General features: G+C 37.5%; 1 protein-coding gene across 6 annotated transcripts; it reads left to right on the forward strand.

The window, feature by feature from the left end:
- Window positions 1-252: 252 nt before the first annotated feature.
- On the forward strand, window positions 253-19,099 carry ZNF658 (zinc finger protein 658). 6 transcript variants are annotated; one of them, XM_045086143.1, is made up of 5 exons: window positions 253-413; window positions 2,897-2,955; window positions 7,805-7,889; window positions 8,188-8,283; window positions 15,745-19,096. In XM_045086143.1, exons 2-5 carry the CDS (start codon window positions 2,941-2,943, stop codon window positions 18,651-18,653), a joined length of 3,105 nt encoding a protein of 1,034 aa, XP_044942078.1. In that variant the 5' UTR covers window positions 253-413; window positions 2,897-2,940; the 3' UTR covers window positions 18,654-19,096. The 6 variants fall into 6 exon arrangements, with proteins under 6 accessions (XP_044942078.1, XP_004781949.3, XP_044942080.1 ...); XM_004781892.3 differs by having other exon boundaries at window positions 7,763-7,889; window positions 15,745-19,095; XM_045086144.1 differs by lacking the exon at window positions 253-413 and adding an exon at window positions 424-847 and having other exon boundaries at window positions 15,745-19,097.
- The last annotated feature ends 1,013 nt before the right edge of the window (window positions 19,100-20,112 follow it).

A 20,112-nucleotide genomic window follows, 5' to 3' on the forward strand; every position in this document is an offset into this window, starting at 1 on the left:
ACTAGCATCCAATCGAGAATCATATTTTGCAATATGTTGTCTGGTCATAAGGTTAAAGTCTAAAACACAATATCTGAGGATTCAGGAAAAGCTTCCAACGTTCAAATCTCACTGTCGTGTCGCAACTCATTAACTGAGGAGGAAACGCTTCTAAAATTACTTCCTGCGGTCTCAAAGTTTTATGGGAAATGTAGTCTTAAATGTGATGGGCCTACCGCACAGCACTCTGGGAACGGGACTTGGCTTTTTCTGCGCAAGCGCATATCCACCCTTGTTTCTTTCAGCCCGTTTTCTTTGGTTGAAAAAGGACAGGAACTCGGCTTCTTTGGCTGTTTGCGGGAGTGGAGGCTTTGCACTGGGGGTGGGAGCGCTAGGAACACATCTCCGGGAGGCCTGGGGCCCTGCCAAATCCGGTAAGTTTGTGTGCAGCTTGCGCGAGACGAAGTCCCGGGAATTTCCTGGCGGATCCTCCCCTCCCCCACTCCTTGTGTGCTTGAGACCTCGGTGCTCGCTTGCTTCCCTGGCGCAGCTTGGGCTGCGGCCCCTGTCTGAGGAAGGTACTCCTCGCGGACGCCGAGTGCGGAGACTGCAGGCAGTGAGAAGGGCATCCACTCCTTGTGTGCTTGAGACCTCGGTGCTCGCTTGCTTCCCTGGCGCAGCTTGGGCTGCGGCCCCTGTCTGAGGAAGGTACTCCTCGCGGACGCCGAGTGCGGAGACTGCAGGCAGTGAGAAGGGCATTCACCTTTATAAAAATGTTTTCGACGAACATGAAGCTACAAACAGCTTTTGTTATTACTCTGAGAAGATGTCATCTGCAAAGCTTTTCGTGAAGTGCTTGTAAAAATCGGTGTGTAAACTGCTATCACAAGACACTTTGTTTCCTTTGGTATTTTACTTAAGCCTCAAAATTTCCCTTATAATTGTGCCGTTTTAAAAAGTGAAAGGTTACTGGAGGCTGAATAATATACACCAGGGCACAAACTAGTAGGTGGACGAGGTTGGATGTAATTACAAGTCGGTTGTACTCCCTACATAGTCTTGCTCTCAGCATCCTTTCTGCCCCAAACCCAGATTTGCAACCTTCGGAGCTCTTAGAAGCATAGCCTGCCCCCAGATTTCCAGAAATGTGATTGTGAAGTGAATATGGACAGAGTCTCACAATGTGGTTAAATATATCCTGGGATTTGTGGATTATTTTCAGAGTCCCTGGTCAAGAGATTCTTGAGCTTTATTGCACCTGTCTCCCTCCTCAAAGGCACAGTCTGATAATCTAATAATGCAGTGCTGGCCAATAGAAAGATAATGGAAACTATAATTTTTTAAAAATTTCAGTAGCAATAATAAAAAGAAAGAGATGAAATTAGTTCTACTGATGTGTTTAACTCAGTATATCCGATACATTATTATTAACCACACTTCAGGTGTAGTAGTTGCATTCAGCTAAAGGCTACGTTACTGGGTAACTTATATTGGATTCCAAAGTCAGGTTTAGAGTGCTAAATGGAAGTTTCAGATATGGTGAATTTGTTTCTCAGGCCCAGATCCCAGCCCCGCTCTAGTAAAGTAACTTAAGACTTGCAAAAAAGGGCACTAAGAACAATCATCATTTAGAAGAATAGCTTTTCTGACAGATTGCTCACTGGAGGTTCAGAGCAGAGGTAGAAATTTCAAGAAAGGCACAGGTCCTGACTTGCTCCACCACAAGCAGTTTTTGATCCCTGTTAAGCATGAGATGAGTCAGACTTGATGATCACACACAGAAACCATCACAAACTGTGTGACAGTGGGCACTGGACCAGCTTGCAGAAGGTAGTAACCCGAGATTGAAAGGGATGGGTGGCTCTCAGGTTGTGCAGGAAAAGGCACTTCACTGGATGGCAGGTAAGGACATGAGGCCCAAGGAAGGTGTAAGACAGAGCTGATGAAATCCGAAACAGCACCCAGTTTCCTTCACTCTCCCCTCATTCTTTCCAGATTCTGATCTGCTGGCATACCACGTCCATTACCACATGTGGCATCTAGAGTTACGCTGATGCTCTCTCTTTCCTAAGTTTAGGGAATGACAAAAGGATAGGAGAACAAAAGTTTTCTTTCCTTTGGAAGCTCACAATGTTGGGTCTGAAATGAATGATTTCTGTAAAGAAACCCAGGGTAGAAGTAAGCACTTAAGCATAGTCCTGTTTATTTACACAGTTAAGTACTATAGGCATCTTACTAAAAAGTCTGTTTTAGAATTTGCAACCAAGTTAGAACAAAAGTTAGGAAAAATATTTCTTTCGTAAAGCATCCCATCTTTATTTTGAAGTTTTCTGGGGAAGCTCAAGGTGTAAAGGCAACACAAATTTGATTAACAATCCCATCTTAAGTAGGTTTTTTTTTTTTTTTTAAAGATTTTATTTATTTATCAGAGAGAGAGAGGGGGAGAGAGTGAGCACAGGCAGACAGAGGCAGAGGGAGAAGCAGGCTCCCTACCAAGCAAGGAGCCCGTTTTTTTTGTTTTTTAAACAAACAAACAAACAATCATTAGTTTAAATGAAGGTAGAAGGTTTTACCTTTGTATACCTGAAGTTGCTTAACCAATATCCTTTTGTTTTATTTTGTCTTTTTTGTTTTTGTTCTTACTTAGTCAGAAGGGGACATAAATTGTTAATTCATTGACATGAGTTTCCCTGCAATGAAAATGCAAGGTCAAGCCTCTATAATCATATCGCAGATGCAGTTGTTCAGGTATTACCTCTGTGGGGTCCTTCTTGTTCCCTCTCAAGAATGTCAAAAGGATACTCTTCTATAGGGAAACCTTTTTCCCAGCTGATGTTATGAGATTTTTAGGTAAATGAAAATAGTTGTAAGGCAGACCAGGTTTCTTATCACCGTATTTCTCCTTCCTCTTTCCCAGCTGAGCCTTTTCATTTCTTTACATTCTTCAAGGAGCAGCAGAAAATGAACATGGTGCGGGTAAGTTCTATTTTTAATAGTCTGTTTTATAGTAGATTTTATAAGGGTTTTAGAGTCTATTAACATGAAAAAGTAGAAATAGAAATGAATCAGATGCATTTAGATGCAAAGGTGGCATGTGGATATGAAATTGGAGGTCCAAATTTATTTCTGAATTTTGGTAGCCATGTCGAACAAACTGTACTGCTTTAAAGGTTGGCGTGGATGAGAAGATTAAGCAAACCAATACCTCATAGAATGGTAAAACATTTCAAGTTAAAAATGATCTTTATTTTTTGAGTAGGTTTAGTTAACAACTTTTCAGTAATAATTCTAAAATAATCTAGAACATTGTCTCTTCTTGTTCTTCAGTAAAAGTAGAAGATGTAATGCTAAATATGAACTTGGTCAGTTCTGTTTTCCAGAAATTCAAATATTTTTTCTGTCAAATCAGCTGAATAGCCCTTAAAATTAATCTCCATAAATATTTTGAGTACCCATGATTTTCAGGTTGCTCAGGAGTTTAAAATCATAATGCTTTGGTTTCTCTCCCCACTTGCCTGTTATATCTGGTGACCAGAGACTTGATTATAATCAACTCCATTGGGTCTTGTCCAATTATTTCTGTACCCGACATCTCTGTAGCATTTGCCTCTACTTCTCACTCTGTCCTTCTGGCAAGTTTCTTTCTTAGTAACCATGACACACTCCAGTGGCCCCATCCTTTCAGTGCTGATATCTTTTTGGAGTCATCTCTTTCTCTTGTCATTTTACGGGGTTCATTCCCAGTTTCTGACCTTGGCCCTTTAATCTGCTCTGTTAGTCTTAGATTGGTTTCATTGTCTTTTTTTTTTTTTTAAGCTTTATTGAGATTCAGTTCACATGCCATGCTGCTCACCCATTTAAAGTATAGAATTCAACAGTGTTTTAATATACTCACAGACTTGTGCAAATACCACCACAGTCAATTTTAGAAAGTTTCATCATCTTAAAAAGCAACTCTGCATTTTATCCCTTGTCATCTGCTCATTTCCTCCAAGCCCCAAGCAACCGCTAATCTATTTTCTATCTGTATAGATTTGCTGAACCACTCCCTGTATTATTTCTTATAGGGCAGTTCTGCTGTGACAAATTTTATTTATCTGGGAAGGTTTTAAATTTTCTGTTTTTGCTGGATATACAATTCTTGGTTGACAACTTTTTTCCCCACTTATTTATCATGTATCATTTCACTGTCTTCTGTCCACCATGGTTTCTGATTAGTAATGTTCTTTTAATACTATTGTACATGATGAGTCACTACTTTCAGTATTGTTTGTCTTTATTGCTTGATACTATCCCATATTTTATTTTTTTGTCATTATTTTTCTCTCTTTTTTCTCATACTGTGTAATTTCAGTGGGCATATTGTCCAGTCTTTCTTTCTTTTTTTTTTTTTTAATATTTTATCTATTTATTTGACAGAGAGAAATCACAAGTAGGCAGAGAGGCAGGCAGAGAGAGAGAGAGAGAGGAAAGCAGGCTCTCTGCTCAGCAGAGAGCCCCATGTGGGACTCGATCCCAGGACCCTGGGATCACGACCTGAACTGAAGGCAGTGGCTTAACCCACTGAGCCACCCAGGCGCCCTGTTGTCCAGTCTTTCTTTCACCTGCTCAAATCTGCTGTAGAATCCATTTGGTGAAATTTTGATTTAGTTATTATTGTTATCAGCTCTTGAGTTTCTATCTCTTTATTGATATCCTTCCTTCATTTAGTGAAATATATTTTATTTTCCTTTAGTCCTTGGACTTTTTTCCCTAGATATTTGACCATACTTAATATGGCTGACTTAAGGTTATTGTCTAGTAAATTCAGTGTATGCTTCCTTAAGAGCATTTTCTATTGATTATACCTTTTCTGCATATGGGCCTTACTTTCCTGTTTCTTCTCTTGTTTACTAAACTTTTTTGTTGAAAATAGGACATTTAAATAGAAGAATGTGCCAGTTCTAGAAATCAGAATTTCTCTCCTCCACAGGGGTCATTGTTGAAATTTATTTGTTCAGTGACTTCTTAAAAAATTCTGTAGAGCCTGTGTTTCTTTCATCTGATAGTTGAAGTATCTACAGAAATTTCTCTGAATGCCTAGAATTAGTGAGTCCCCAGTCTTTGCTAAGGGGCTCTGTGCATATCAAGGAATTCTTCACCAGACAAATGATTTATAATTGCATTAGCTTAGACTTCCTTCTAATGATAAACTTCAAGGTCACCTAGGGGTGACAGCTCAGAGCCTTCTCATAGCTTTCTTGAGTATGCACATAACCTTAGGCATATGCACAGCCCTTTGCAAGTTTGCAGCCTCCTTGAGTCTCAGGAATATATCAGAGCTTTTCAGAAACATTTATGGACATCTCGTTGTCCAACTTTTCCTTTCAATTTTCTTGGTTAAGTCATTATTTGCTTCAGCTGTTACCTACCACCTCAGGTAGCCATTAAGTTTTTGACAAATGATGAGTGAGGATAAGGCTTTTCACACTGAGCTCTGAGTTAGCTCAAATAAAGGTATCCTTATAAGTGGGGTCTTTCAGGAAATCACCAAACTGGCCAAATATTGACAGTTTTCTGTGAATGAAGCTTTGATGGGTCTCCAGTCCAGTTCTGCTGTTGTGGTTAATTGTGGTTAATTGTCATAAGAATACTTAACATCTACTCTCAGCACATTTTTATGTGTATAATACTATACTGTTAACTGTAGGGATGATGTTGTGCAGCAGATCTCTGAAACTTAATGACTTTGCATAACTGAAACTTTATACCTGTTGAATAGCAACTTGTGGTTGCCAGCTGCTGACTGCAGACCATTGGTTGTCAAACTATTGCAGAGTTGGAAAGAGAGGGATGGGAACAGGGTATTAAGATTTTATTTATTTATTGAGAAAGCGAAAGAGTATGTGAGTGTTGGGGGGTGGGGAGGGGAAAGAGAGAATCTCATTGCTGACTCTGCTCTGAGCATGGAGCCTGATGTGGGGCTTGATCTGACAGCCCCGAGATCATGACCTGAGCCAAAATCAAGAGTTGGACACTTAACCAGCTGAGCCACCCAGGCATCCGTTTTTGCCAGTTTCTTCATAGTTTTTTATGAAGGAGAGAATTTTTTGGATCCTTACTTAGCCAGTTTGATTTATGTCACTTGTTAGCTTTTTTTTTTAATCTGATTGATCTTATTAAGTCATATATTAAAGAGATAAACAAAAATGAAAGCAGTGCAACTTTTCTAATTTTTTTAGTTTTGGAGAATATAATTACCTTTTCTTTTTATCTTTTTTAGATTAAATTTTATGAGAGATGTTCCTGTTCTTTTATTTATTTGTTTTAGTTTGTTTAGCTATTACTACTGAGTTTCACATGCAGGAGGTACTCACTTAGTAAAACTGAAGACATGAATGAACAAATAATTGGATACATAACACTGAGGGGAAAAAAGAAACTTGTTTCTGTCCTTTTATCTCTTAGTTTTCTTCCCTTTCTTTTCTACTTTTAATTGTGATAAGAATACTTAACATCTACTCTCAGCACATTTTTATGTGTATAATACTATACTGTTAACTGTAGGGATGATGTTGTGTAGCAGATCTCTGAAACTTAATGACTTTGCATAACTGAAACTTTATACCTGTTGAATAGCAACTCCCCAATTCCTCCTCTTCCTAGCACCTTTGAGGTGTTTTGTTGCGGAAGTTTTCCCTTTTTGCATTTTCCAAGATTCTACTCTTTCCTGACTCTTACTACTTTTCAGAAAGCTTTTTCTTTGGCTTTGTGGCCTATCTATACTTTTTCTGCCAGCCTCTTTAATATTCATGCTTCCCTAAATGCCTTTTGGTATTTTCTTTCTTCAGTTCCATATAGGATATATAGCATATAGCTCGAGTTGCTGTCTGATTGCCTTTTAAAATTTTACCACCTAAGTTGCTAGTAATTCCTAAATGCTTGTCTTCATCCTTTGACCTCCCTCTGTAATCTAAAACCATATGTATATTAGTTTAAGGGATGGTTCCAGCTTTATGTTTACAGACCATTCAGGAGCCACATGGACAGATCTGTCTTACTAGAACTTCTAACACGTTTTTTTTCCCTTTTGATTCCTGAATGTCAGTGTTTGGCATCGACATTCCAGAAGCTGCTCATTTAGTTAGACTGGGTGGTTGTACAAGAAAGTAATTATAAAATTGTACAAATTGTACAAGTGTACAGTTGTACAAGTTGTACAAGGAAGTAGTTATCAAATTGGTTGCTGCTGCTACTCTGTAATTAAATCCCTATCGTTATATTCATTGCTGTTACTTCAGTGTAAATAATATCACTTATATTGGTCTCTGTAATTCCAAATCCTTGGTAAATTGTTCTTCGCTCTTCATGAGCTCTAGATTTATATATCTTTATATACGTGTTTATATACATATAATGTATATAATGTAAAATATCTTCAAAGCTTACGTGTATTTTCTTTGTCTCCCATTATTTACGATGATGATGTCTGAGGAGGGAGCGAACGTCTTAGAATTCTCTAGAATACCCACAGTACCTTGGGATGAAGAGGAAGAGTTGTAGGAACTCTTTACATTGAATTTTTTGTCTTAAAAAATCTATAGTTCATAAACATATAAAGGAATTATAGTACGTTAAAAACCTTTTTAACTGAACACTTCTCCAGTTAAAGACAAAATTAGGTCAGAAATAGGTGTATTTGATAACCATATCTTTTAGAGCTTAAGAGTAAAAAGTAGTTGTTCTCAAAGATATTTTCCTTGTCATATGATTTGGAATCTTTGAAGAAACTGTGTTGTTATAGGGATCCATGTCATTTGAAGATGTGATTGTCAAATTTACCCAGGATGAATGGCAGTACATGAGCCCTGCTCAAAGGACCCTGTACAGAGATGTGATGCTAGAGAACTATAGCCACCTCATCTCAGTGGGTAAGCAGACCTTATTATGGGTCTTTGTCTAAATTAAATTTACTTTTTTTAAGTTATCAAGGTACATCGACTCCTTGTAGAGATTAATGTTGTACTGGCTTTTGAGCAGGAGGTCTAAGGTACCTGAAGCCTTTAGGAAATAGACACAATGTTTATGTTATGACTTTCCCACGGAGTACTTCAAATATGCACATTTATTTTGCTGCTCTTGTTGCTATATCTTTCACCACTTTTAGAAACCAAAAAGCCCATGGATCTGGTATATATATATATATCTCCTCAATTGTCATGTTTACAGGATGTTACACCATCAAACCTGAGATGATCTTCAAGTTGGAGCAAGGAGAAGAGCCCTGGTCCTTAGAGGAAGAATTCCTAAACCAGAGGTACCCAGGTGAGTGAGCACTGACAGATGAAACACTTGGGGTAGTTAAACTTTTAGGGGAATACCTTTGAAAGTTTTGCTTTTTTGTTTGTTTGTTTTACCCTTTTAAACAGCTCTATTGAGATACTATTTACATATCGTACAATCCACCCATTAAAGGGTGCGATTCAGTGGCTTTTCATATATTCACAGATATGTATAAATATCACCACACTCCATTTTCATCATCTCAGAAAGAGACCTCATACCTTTTAGTTATTACCTCGGTATCCTCTCTTCCTCTGCAGCCCTATCAATCACTAATCTACTTTCTGTCTTTATGGATGAGCCTGTTGCAGACATTTCATGTAAATGCAGTCACATTTGGTCTTTAATGATAGGTTTCTTTCACATAGGATTACAAGGTTCTTATATATCAGTACTTGATTCATCCTTTGTATGGCAAAATAATGTCTCATTGCATATATTTGCCACATTTGTTTGTCCATTCTTCATTCAGTTGACATTTAGGATTCTTCCTTTTGGCTATTGAGTAATGCTAATAGAAACATTCATTTACAAGTTTTTGCACAGATTTTTTTTTTTTTACATAACGTTTTAATTTCTCTTACTGAGTTGTACTTGATTCAAATGGCTGGGTTGTGTGATAACTGTTTCAAGAATTTCAAGACTATTTTCCACAGTGCCTGCCTATTTTTTTTTCATTCCTAGTGACAGCATATGAAGGTTCTAATTTTTCTACACCTTCACCAACACTTAGTATTATCAGACTTTTTTATTCTAGCCATCTTAGTAGATGTGAAATGGTATATCACTGAAGTTTTGATGTGTATTTTTGTACTAGTCATTTGGCCTGGCATAATAAATATCATAGTCTGGGTGGCCTAAATAGTAGAAATTTATTTCTCATAGTTCTGGAAGTTGAATGTCCAACATCAGGCTGCCAACATGTTTAATTTCTGGTGATGCTTCTTCCTGTCTTCTACTGACCATGACCCCTATGGCCTTTCCTCTGTGCTTTCATGGAGAGAGAGCTGTGGTATCTCTTCCTATTCTTTCAAGGACACCAAGCCTGTAAGTTCATCGATCCCCACCCTGATGAACTCAGTTAGCCTTAACTTCCCCAAAGGCCTTACCATCAATTACGGTTACATTGAGGGCCAGGGCGTCAACATAGGAATTTGTGGGGGAGGTATAATTAATTCCATAACAACATACCTGGTCACTAGTGATGTCAAGTATTTTTTTTCATATACTTACTGGTATTTGGTGTAAACTGATAAATTCAGGAACTTTAAAAATTAGAGTTTCAAAGAATTCTTAGAGCAAAAGAGTGAAATCATCCTAAATGTGTTTACTGAAAGTTTTTGTTGTGAAGCTGTTGAGTCAGATAGCATAATTTTTAGATTAAGCATATTTCCTAGTCAGTGTATATAAGTGATTTGATCTTATTGGTTGCCTAAAAGAAATAAGTATGTTTGAAAGATTGCAGTAAAAGAATAGTAAAGTTATTCAGTCAAAAATGAAATAATTTAGAGTTTCATATTATTCAGGTTTGAATGTAGACAGTACATGGAGTAACTTAGGAGTGCCTGGGTGGCTTACCAGTTAAACATCTGCCTTCAGCTGAGGTCATCCTCTCAGGGTCCTGGGATTGAACCCCCTGCCAGACTCCCTGTTCAGTGGGGAGCCAGCTTCTCCCTCTCTCTCTGCCCCACACCTTCCTCATGCTTTCTGACTCTCAAATAAATAAATAAAATCTTCATAAATAATAAATAAGTGAATGCATTAACTTAAAAGACAGCCCTTTTTTCAATAGCACAGGTTAAAGTAAACCCTTAAGCATTTGAATGACTGCACCAAACAGTATCATACTATCTATCATAAAACACAAAATAATGAGGTCTAAGAATTTAAAATTCACTAGGGTTAGGAGATAATAATGTACCTCATCTGATTAAAGATACTATGAACACTAAGTAAGTATGCCTATATGGGATGTAAATAATATTTATATTAGAGTGAACTCGGGGTGCCTGGGTGACTCAGTCAGTTAAGCATCTGCCTCCGGCTCAGGTCATGATCTCAGGGTTCTGGGATGGAGCTCTGTGTTGGGCTCCCAGCTCAGCAGGGAGTGTGATTCTCCCTTTCTCTCTGCTCCTTCCCCATGCTCCTTCTCTCCCTCTCTCTCAAGTAAATAAAATCTTTTAAAAAAAAGTGAACCGTGTATTTGTATGTGTATCCTGATCAAAGAACAAGCCTTTCACCTTCCCATAGGTTAATCATAAGATAGTGAAAATATATTGTTAATCTATAAAGAAAACCAGTTAAATTTAGTAAGTTTAGTTTAGAATCCCATAAGTAATATTCTCAACATATTTTGATAAAGCTAGAAATTAATAAGATGAGTAAACAAAAAACTCTTAACATGGATATTTTAAAATTATCTCTTTTAAACAATGTATAAAAAAGGCCATCAAGTCCAAAATTGTGTGACGTTTATAAATGTGTGCATTATAAACCTTAGGCTATAGCTAAGTTAGTGAACAGAGTTAAAATGGTAGTTTTGTAATTAAGCGAGAACAGTAAAAATATACTAACACAAGGAGAATTTAAAAGTGAAATTAAAAATTAATAAACTGGAAGACCGAGAAATTATAGAATTATAGAATTATATTCTGTACATGTTAGACTGTATTTCTGTGGTATCTGTATTTTTTAATACGTCTATGTATCCTTATGCCGATACATTAACTTTATTATTGGAAGTTTTTTTTTTTTTTTTTTTTTTTTAAGATTTTATTTATTTGGGGCACCTGGGTGGCTCAGTGGGTTGGGCCTCTGCCTTTGGCTCAGGTCATGATCCCAGGGTTCTGGGATCGAGCCCCACATCGGGCTCCCTGCAGAGCAGAGAGCTTCCTCCTCTCTCTCTGCCTGCCTCTCTGCCTACTTGTGATCTCTGTCAGATAAATAAAGAAAAAATCTTAAAAAAAAAAAAAGATTTTATTTATTTGACAGAGATCACAGGTAGGCAAAGAGGCAGGCAGAGAGAGAGGGGGAAGCAGGCTCCCTGCCAAGCAGAGAGCCAGATGCGGGGCCTGATCCCAGGACCCTGAGATCATGACCTGAGCTGAAGGCAGAGGCTTAACCCACTGAGCCACCCAGGCACCCCAGTTCTTGTAAGTTCTTAATCAGACCTTGAAATGTCCACCAACTTTCTTCTTTATAAATTTTAAAGTGAACTTTTTGATATTTAAAAAAAGCATGCCAGCTTTTCAACTGGGATTGTATTGATTATAGATCAAATTAAAGAGGTTTAACATTTTTTTTAAGATTTTATTTATTTATTTGAAAGATCACAAGTAGGCAGAAAGGCAGGCAGAGAGAGAGGGGGAAGCAGGCTCCTCGCTGAGCAGAGAGCCCGATGTGGGCCTTGATCATGTCCTGAGCCGAAGGCAGAGGCTTAACCCACTGAGCCACCCAGGCACCCCCAGAGATTTAACATCTTAAAATCTGATCCATAAAGAAATGCACATCTCCCTTTATTTGTAATTTATTTTATTCCTTTTATCAGTGGTTCTTGGAATATAGATACCAACTGTTTTGGGGTTTGTTTTTAGCACCATGGTAAATTATATTCTTTTTCTGATTTAAAATTACAGTGATAATTGTTTGTACATGATTGGCTTTTGTGTATCAGCTTTGTATTTTGCCTTTGTATTTTGCCCTTGCCTTGTATTTTGCCACTTATAAAGGAGCTTTTTAAAAGATCTTTCTGTGGTTCTCTCTATCGATTTTGTATCTTTATTTCTATTCTTGCTGTACTGTGTTGGTGGGAACTTCAAGTACAGTATGGAATGGAGGTGCTGAGGCTAGACACCCATATTTTTCCATTCTTAGAATTTAAGTATTCAAGCTCTCTCTCTTTTCTTTTTAAGATTTTTAAAATTTATTTGACAGAGAGATCACAAGTAGGCAGAGAGGCAGGCAGAAAGAGGGAGAAGCAGGCTCCCTGCCGAGCAGAGAACCCAATGTGGGGCTTGATTCCAGGACCCTGAGATCATGACCTGAGCTGAAGGCAGAAGCCACTGAGCCACCCAGGTGCTCCAAGTATTCAGTCTCTTAACCATAATGTTCGCTATAGGCTTTTTGTAAATTCCCTTTACAGTAGGTTAATGGATTGATTTTGAAATTTGTGAAATATCTTTGCCTTAAATTATTTGATTATGTGATTTTAATTCTTTAGATGATTAATATGGTGGATTACATTGACTTTTAAATATCTCAACAGTTTGTATTCTTGGTATGAATCCCCCTTGATCCTGATATATCATTTCTTTTTTACATTTTCTATATTGCTCTGTTGTTTTTTAAAATTAACATATAATGTATTAGTTGCCCCGTACAGGTCTGTGAATCATTATTCTTACATAATTCACAGCACTCATCATAGCACATACCCTCCCATCACCTGTCCACTCCATCCCTTCCAGCCCTCCTCTCCCCCAAGCAGCCCTCAGTTTGTTTCCTGAGATTAAGAGTCTCTTGTAGTTTTTCTCCCTTCTTGGTCCTCCCATCTTGTTTCATTTTTCCCTCCTGTCCCTGCATGAACCCCGACCCTGCCTCTCAAATTCCTCATATCAGAGAAATCATAGGATAATTGTCTTTCTCTAACTGACTTACTTCACTTAGCATAATACTCCCTAGTTCCATCCACATCATTGCAAATGGCAAAGTTTGGGGTTTTTTTAATGGCTGCATAGTATCTCTCTCTCTCTCTCTCTCTCTCTCTCTGTGTGTGTGTGTGTGTGTGTGTGTGTACATTAATTTTCTTTCTTCTTTATCCATTCATCTGTTGATGGACATCTAGGTTCTTTCCATGGTTTGGCTATTGTGACACCTGTTGTTTCCTGACTAATTAATTTTAGCCATTCTGACTGGTGTGAGGTGGTATCTCACTGTGGTTTTGATTTGTATTTCCCTGATGTGGAGTTATGTTGAGCACTTTTTCATGTGTCTGTTGGCCATTTGGATATCTTTGCAGAAGTGTCTGTTCATGTCCTCTTCCCATTTCTTGATTGGATTATTTGTTCTTTGGGTGTTTGATAAGTTCTTACAGATTTTGGATTCTAGCCCTTTATCTGATATGTTATTTTCCCATTCTGTCCGTTGTGTTTTGGTTTTGTTGACTGTTTCCTTTGCTGTGCAAAAGCTTTTGATCTTGATGAAGTCCCAATAGTTCATTTTTGCCCGTGTTTCCCTTATCTATGGTGATGTTTCTAGGGAAAAGTTGCTGTGGCTGAGTTTTTTTTTTTTTTTTTTAAGATTTTATTTATTTATTTGACAGAGATCACCAGTAGGCAGAGAGGCAGGCAGAGAGAGAGGAAGGGAAGCAGGCTCCCTGCTGAGCAGAGAGCCCGATTCGGGGCTTGATCCCAGGACCCTGGGATCATGACCTGAGCTGAAGGCAGAGGCTTTACCCACTGAGCCACCCAGGTGCCCCTGGTTTTTTTTTGGGGGGGGAGGTTATTAGAATTTTTACATTTATGCTATGAGGGATATTGGTCTGTAGGTTTCTTGTATTTTCCAGAAGAAATTATTTAACATTGTTTTGTTTTTGTTTTTTTGTTTTGTTTTGTTTTGTTTAACATTTGGCAGAATTCATTAGTTACTGCCTTCTAATCCTGAAGCAACATCTTGGTGCAATGTGTTTGTTAACTACATAATTCAATTTCTTGAATAGATATTGATCTGTTATATCTTATACCAAGTTCTATCTTCCTTCTTGAATGAATTTGGTAGTTTTTGTTTTTTTAAAGAAAGTTATCTATTTCATTTTAATAGTCAATATATGGACACAGAGTTTCCCCTAATATTCTTTTATCTTTTTAGTATCTATTGTATCAGTATTTATATCCTGTCTTCTCTCTTTTCTGATATAAATACTGTGTGTCTTCTCTTTTTTTCCTCTTTTCATTTAAATCATTTAAAAAAAATCTTCAGTGAACTAAGCTTTGGTTTGATTGAGTTTTCTCTGCTTCCCATTTTCAGTTTCATTTTCTTTAGTTTTTATTATTTTCTTCCTTCTGCTTTTTTTAGATTTAATTTGTTCTCTTTGTCAAGTTTCTTAAGGTGGAACTGGGTAACTGATTGAAGTTTTTTCTAATATAAAAAATTTTAAGCTATAAATTTATCTCTAAGCACTACTTTAGCTCCATCCCACAAATTTCTGTATGTCCTAAATATTATTTGTTTTCTTTAAATTCTACATTAATTTTCTGTGAAATTTTCTCTTTGACCAGTGGGTTAATTAGAAGTATATTAATTTATAAATATTCTGTGTTTTTCCAGGTGACTTTTCGTTACTGATTTCTAGTATAATTTCTTGATGGCCTGAGGTTATACTTTGATTTCTGTTCTTTTATATTTGTGAAGATTTTTCTTGCAGTATAGAATGCAGTCTGCTGTGATGAATGTTTTATGTGAGAGAATCTGTAAAGAATATTGAGAGTAATGTAAATTAAACTGTTTTTTAAATGTACTGCATTCTTGGGTTTTGAGAGCATAGTTATTCCAAATGCTGTTTCATCCCTTATAGCTGTAATATTGTAGTATTCCTGCCTCTTTTCTCTTCTTTCCTTCCCCTACCTGCTGTATTGCCATAAGTGCCCTAAAACAACAGATTTATTGCTGTTGCTATCATGGATCCCATAGAATTGATAGGAATGTGGTTCCAGGAAGAATTTTGGGTGTGGTTGCTATTAACATCCCTGAATGTTCTGTAAGTCGAATGTTCTAGGATTTTTCATGATCTTTCTAGTGAGCTCTTAGTTTTGGCTCATGGAAAGAAGTTTTCTAAGAGTATCCAGTCTTTAATACCTGTGACAGTGGAACTTTCATTCCCAGTTACACCTATTTTTGTTTGGCTCGAGCAGGGTGGGTATTGTCAAAAAGATTTTCTGTTAAACCACCTTTTTTTTCAGACCTTTGGCTAGAAGGAACAGGCTTTTCTTGTAGTTCTTTTTGTTGTGTATATTGTTGACTTTGGATTGCAGCCTTTTCCAACACTCTGGTGCCCCATATAAGATATATGGGAAGCAGAGAGAACAGCCTTGGAATCCTCTGCTCTGTCATTTCTTGAGTTCCAAAGTACACATTCCATTTTGTAGCATCTTACTGACTTAGTATTGATTTAGTTACTGATTTATTGCTTGTCCAGAGATTTGTTCATTGTAAAAGGGAGGACTTGGGAAGAAAGGAACTAGCTACTCATTATTGGTCAGCACTGGAAATAATACCTGTTTTCCAAGGATGTGGAAGAAGTATATCTGGCTTTTCTCTATGTGTGTGAATTATTGATCTTTGGAAATGTGACCTGTAATAGAATACAATACATAACAATCATGGCTGTAAGTTACTCTCTGTAAGAAATACAAGATATAAAGATGTTTCCAATTTTTCTCATTTTAGGATATTTCAGTGTTGATATTCACATTGAGGGGAACCAGGAAAAACGAGAGAAACCTCTGTGGCAAGTAATATTCACTGATAACAAAACATTGAGTAAAGATGGGCAGAAAGTTTTAGAAAAACCATTTATTCTGGATATAATTCCAAATTCTTCTGAAAAAATTTCCTGTAAATGTGACTCATGTAGAATGAATTTGCAAGTTGTTTCTGAATTAATTATTTGTGATAGAAACTATTCAAGAAATAAGGCTGATTACATGAATGTTTGCGAAAAGTTGCAGCTTGATATTAAAGATGAGAAAACTCATACTAGAGAGAAACGTTATGATTATAATAGAAACATGAAACCTCTCATTAATAGGAAAGATCATCAGAAACTTCAAAGCCTGGAGCAGTCTTTTGAATGTAATGAATTTGGGAAAGTTTTACATGGTAGGACTCTCATTATTATAGGAGAGGAATCGTATAAGGGTGATGAACTTAGGAAAACCTGTGATAAAGCAACTTTACTTAACTACATGAGAACTGGCACAAGAGAGAAATGCTTTGATCTGTCTGAATGTGGGAAATCCTGCGACAAAACCACCACTGTGAATTACAATAAGGTTCACATGGCTGTGACAAACTCTGAATATATTGAGAGTGGGAATAACTTCAGCAGGATCTTGTCTCTCACTCAATCTCAGAGAACTGTTAAAGAACAGGGTGCTTTTGCAAGCAGTAAATGTGATGAAAACATGATCCCAAGCTCAACCCACACAGTACAAAAAAAGACACAAATTAAAGATGAATCTTGTGCATTTAATGGATGTATAAATGCCTTCTACCAGAAATTAAACTTTATAGTATGTCAGAGAACTCACACAGAAGAGGAACCCTACCAATGTGATAAATATGGGAGGTCCTTCCATCAAAACTCAGCTATCCGTGTACATCAGCAAAATGAAACTGGAGAGAAGTTATTTGAATGTAATGAATGCAGGAAATCCTTTTACCAGAAAGCACAACTCATTCATCATCGGAGGACCCAATCAGGGGAGAAACCTGAGGAATGTGGGGACTCTTTTTGTTCAAGTTCACACCCTATTCATGATCCTGGAACTGATATGAGGGTCAGTCTCTATAATTGTAATAAATGTGGGAAAACTTTCTGCCAAAAGTCAAACATCCATGAAAATCTGACATTTCGCACAAAGGATTATGTTAACAGTGGATGTGGGAAACCTTACAAGAAGCCTGCTCTCATAGTACACCAAAGAACATATACAGGGATGAAACTCTGTCAAAATAATACACATGGGAAAACATTCTCCAAGATAGTACATTTCAAAGAACATCAGAGAATTAACACAGGGGAGAAATCCTACAAATGTATTGAATGTGGGAAAACTTTTTTAAAGACATCACATCTCAGAGCACATCAGAGAATTCACACAGGCGAAAAACCATACAAATGTACTGAATGTGGGAGGACTTTCTCTCACAAGACACACCTTAGTGCACATCAGAGAATCCATACTGGGGAGAAACCCTATGAATGTAATGGATGTGGGAAAACTTTTGCTGATAATTCAACCCTCAGAGCACATCAGAGAATTCACACAGGGGAGAAACCCTATGAATGTAATGAATGTGGGAGGTCCTTTGCCCATATATCTGTTCTTAGAGCACATCAGAGAATTCATACAGGGGAGAAACCCTATGAATGTAATGACTGTGGGAGATCTTTTGCCCACAATTCAGCCCTTAGAGCACATCAGAGAATTCATACAGGGGAGAAACCCTATGAGTGTAGTGACTGTGAGAAGACTTTTGCCCATAATTCAGCTCTCAGAGTACATCAGAGAATTCATACAGGGGAGAAACCATATGAATGTAATGAATGTATGAAAACATTTGCCCATAATTCAGCTCTCAGAGCACATCAGAAAATTCATACAGGGGAAAAACTCTATGAATGTAATGAATGTGGGAAAACTTTTTCACAGAAAACTCATCTCATTACACATCAGAGAATTCACACAGGGGAAAAACCTTACAAATGTAGCGAGTGTGGGAAAACCTTCTCTCAGAAATCATACCTCAGTGGACATGAGAGAATTCACAAAGGGGAAAAACCTTATAAATGTAATGAATGTGGGAAAACTTTTATCTATAAGGCAGCCCTCATAGTCCATCAAAGAATTCACACAGGAGAGAAACCCTATGAGTGTAATGAATGTGGGAAAACTTTCTCCCAAAGAACACACCTCTGTGCACATCAGAGAATCCATACAGGGGAGAAACCTTATGAATGCAAGGAATGTGGGAAAACTTTCACTGATAATTCAGCCCTCAGGGCACATCAGAGAATTCACACAGGGGAGAAACCGTATGAGTGTAATGAGTGTGGGAAAACGTTCTCCAAGACATCACACCTCCAGGCACATCTGAGGACTCAAACAGGGGAGAAACCCTATGAATGTAATGAATGTGGGAAAACTTTCTCCCAGAAGTCATATGTTATTGCACATCAGAGAATTCATACAGGGGAGAAACCCTATGAGTGTAATATATGTGGGAAACCTTTTGCCCATAATTCAACCCTCAGAGTCCATCAGAGAACTCACACAGGTATAAAATCCTATGAATGTAATGAATGTGGGAAAACTTTCTCCCAGAAGTCACACCTTAGTGCACACCAGAGAATTCACACAGGGGAGAAACCCTATGAGTGTAATGAATGTGGGAAAGCTTTTGCACAAAATTCAACTCTCAAAGTACACCAGAGAATTCACACGGGAGAGAAACCCTATGAATGTAATGAATGCAGGAAAACTTTTATCCGTAAGGCAGCTCTTAAGGTACATCACACCAGAATGCACACCAGAGAGGAAACCCTTACATTTGGTGAATTGGGGAAGTCCTGAAGGGATTCATACCTTTATTGATATCACACAGTAAAAAAAAGCTCATGTCACAGACTGGCAGACTGTGTCCCTTAAACATTTCCTTTTCCACTAGGCACATAGTTTGTCTAATTTTCGAGTCTTTCATTTGAGTGATACTGGTCATGGAATATGACACTATTACATTTAAGCTAAGTCCAGACTGCAAAGTTACCTTATATTCTTTCTGTCCTGTTATGTTGGGATAGAGGTATTTCCAGGGCAGACTTGGCATGTGTATTAAACATGATAGAGCACAATGTGAAAGAAGCCAAAATCTGAATAACTGGGTGAAATAGTTCTCCGCTAACAGATCTTCACAAGTTGGCTTAAAACACACACACACACACACACACACACACACATACACACACAGTACTCTGTTGAACTTTTTTTTTTCCAAATATTTATTTATTTGACACAGAGAGAGAGAATGAGAGAGGGAATACAAGCAGAGGAAGCCAGAGAGGGAGAAGCAGACTTCCCGAAGGGCAGGGAGCCTGATGTGGGGATCTATCCCAGGACGCTGAGCTGAAAGCAGACGCTTAATAGCTGAGCCACTCAGGTGCCCCTGTACTCTGTTGAACTTTTGAGGATTTTGTTCTGTTGGTTAAATGCACATAGCTTAGTTAACTCTTTTAACTATGGGACAAAACCCTATGAATGTCATTCAGCCTGTCATTATACATTGGAGACTTCACATGAGGAAGAAAACTGTCAATATCCTGTTTGGAAGCTTTCATTAAAAATTACAGAAATCTCAGGGAAAAATATAAAACCCTTTACTACACACTAAATATCAGATAGTTAAGATTTGACCAAAATCTTACATCTTATTAAATGATATTTTTAAACAAATATTGAAAGTTTGCTTCAGATAATTTTTTTTTCCTGAGGAAATGTATATTTCAGAATTGAAGATAAAATCTTCACCTAGAACTGATGTACCTAAATTTGTGGTATATATGTAACACCAAGTTTTATAGAAAATATATAATAAAATATTCTATACATGAATTCACCTTGGAATGTGAAGTTTTAAAAATGGAGGAATAATTTGAATTCTGTGGACAATACCAGTAAATGTTTGTGGCTAGTCTCTGGGCTATATGGTATATCTGTATCAGTTTATGTAACAGAATTCATTACTGCTGCTGAGTTCTAGTAGAAGGCAGCAGCCAAACTTGTTCTGGAACCTGTCCACTTTTTTGAGTTATGGTTTAGGTTCTTTTGGCTTCCTTCTGCTTGATGCTGTTGATGCTATGAAATTTTGGCCTGCGTGCTGTGTCTGTCTGATAGTGTGGCCCTGTTTTTCTAGGATATTGGAGATCCCTAAGATTTTCAAAGTTTCCTTGTGTATTTGTATCTATGGGTAGGTGGGCTGGTTGATTCTTACATGTTTTTTGGCCTTCATTACATCCCACTAATGGTTTATTTTGTA

The sequence above is a fragment of the Mustela putorius genome, unplaced genomic scaffold (assembly GCF_011764305.1).
Source record: "Mustela putorius furo isolate JIRA1106 unplaced genomic scaffold, ASM1176430v1.1 tig00000876_pilon_pilon_pilon, whole genome shotgun sequence".
NCBI lineage: Eukaryota > Metazoa > Chordata > Mammalia > Carnivora > Mustelidae > Mustela > Mustela putorius.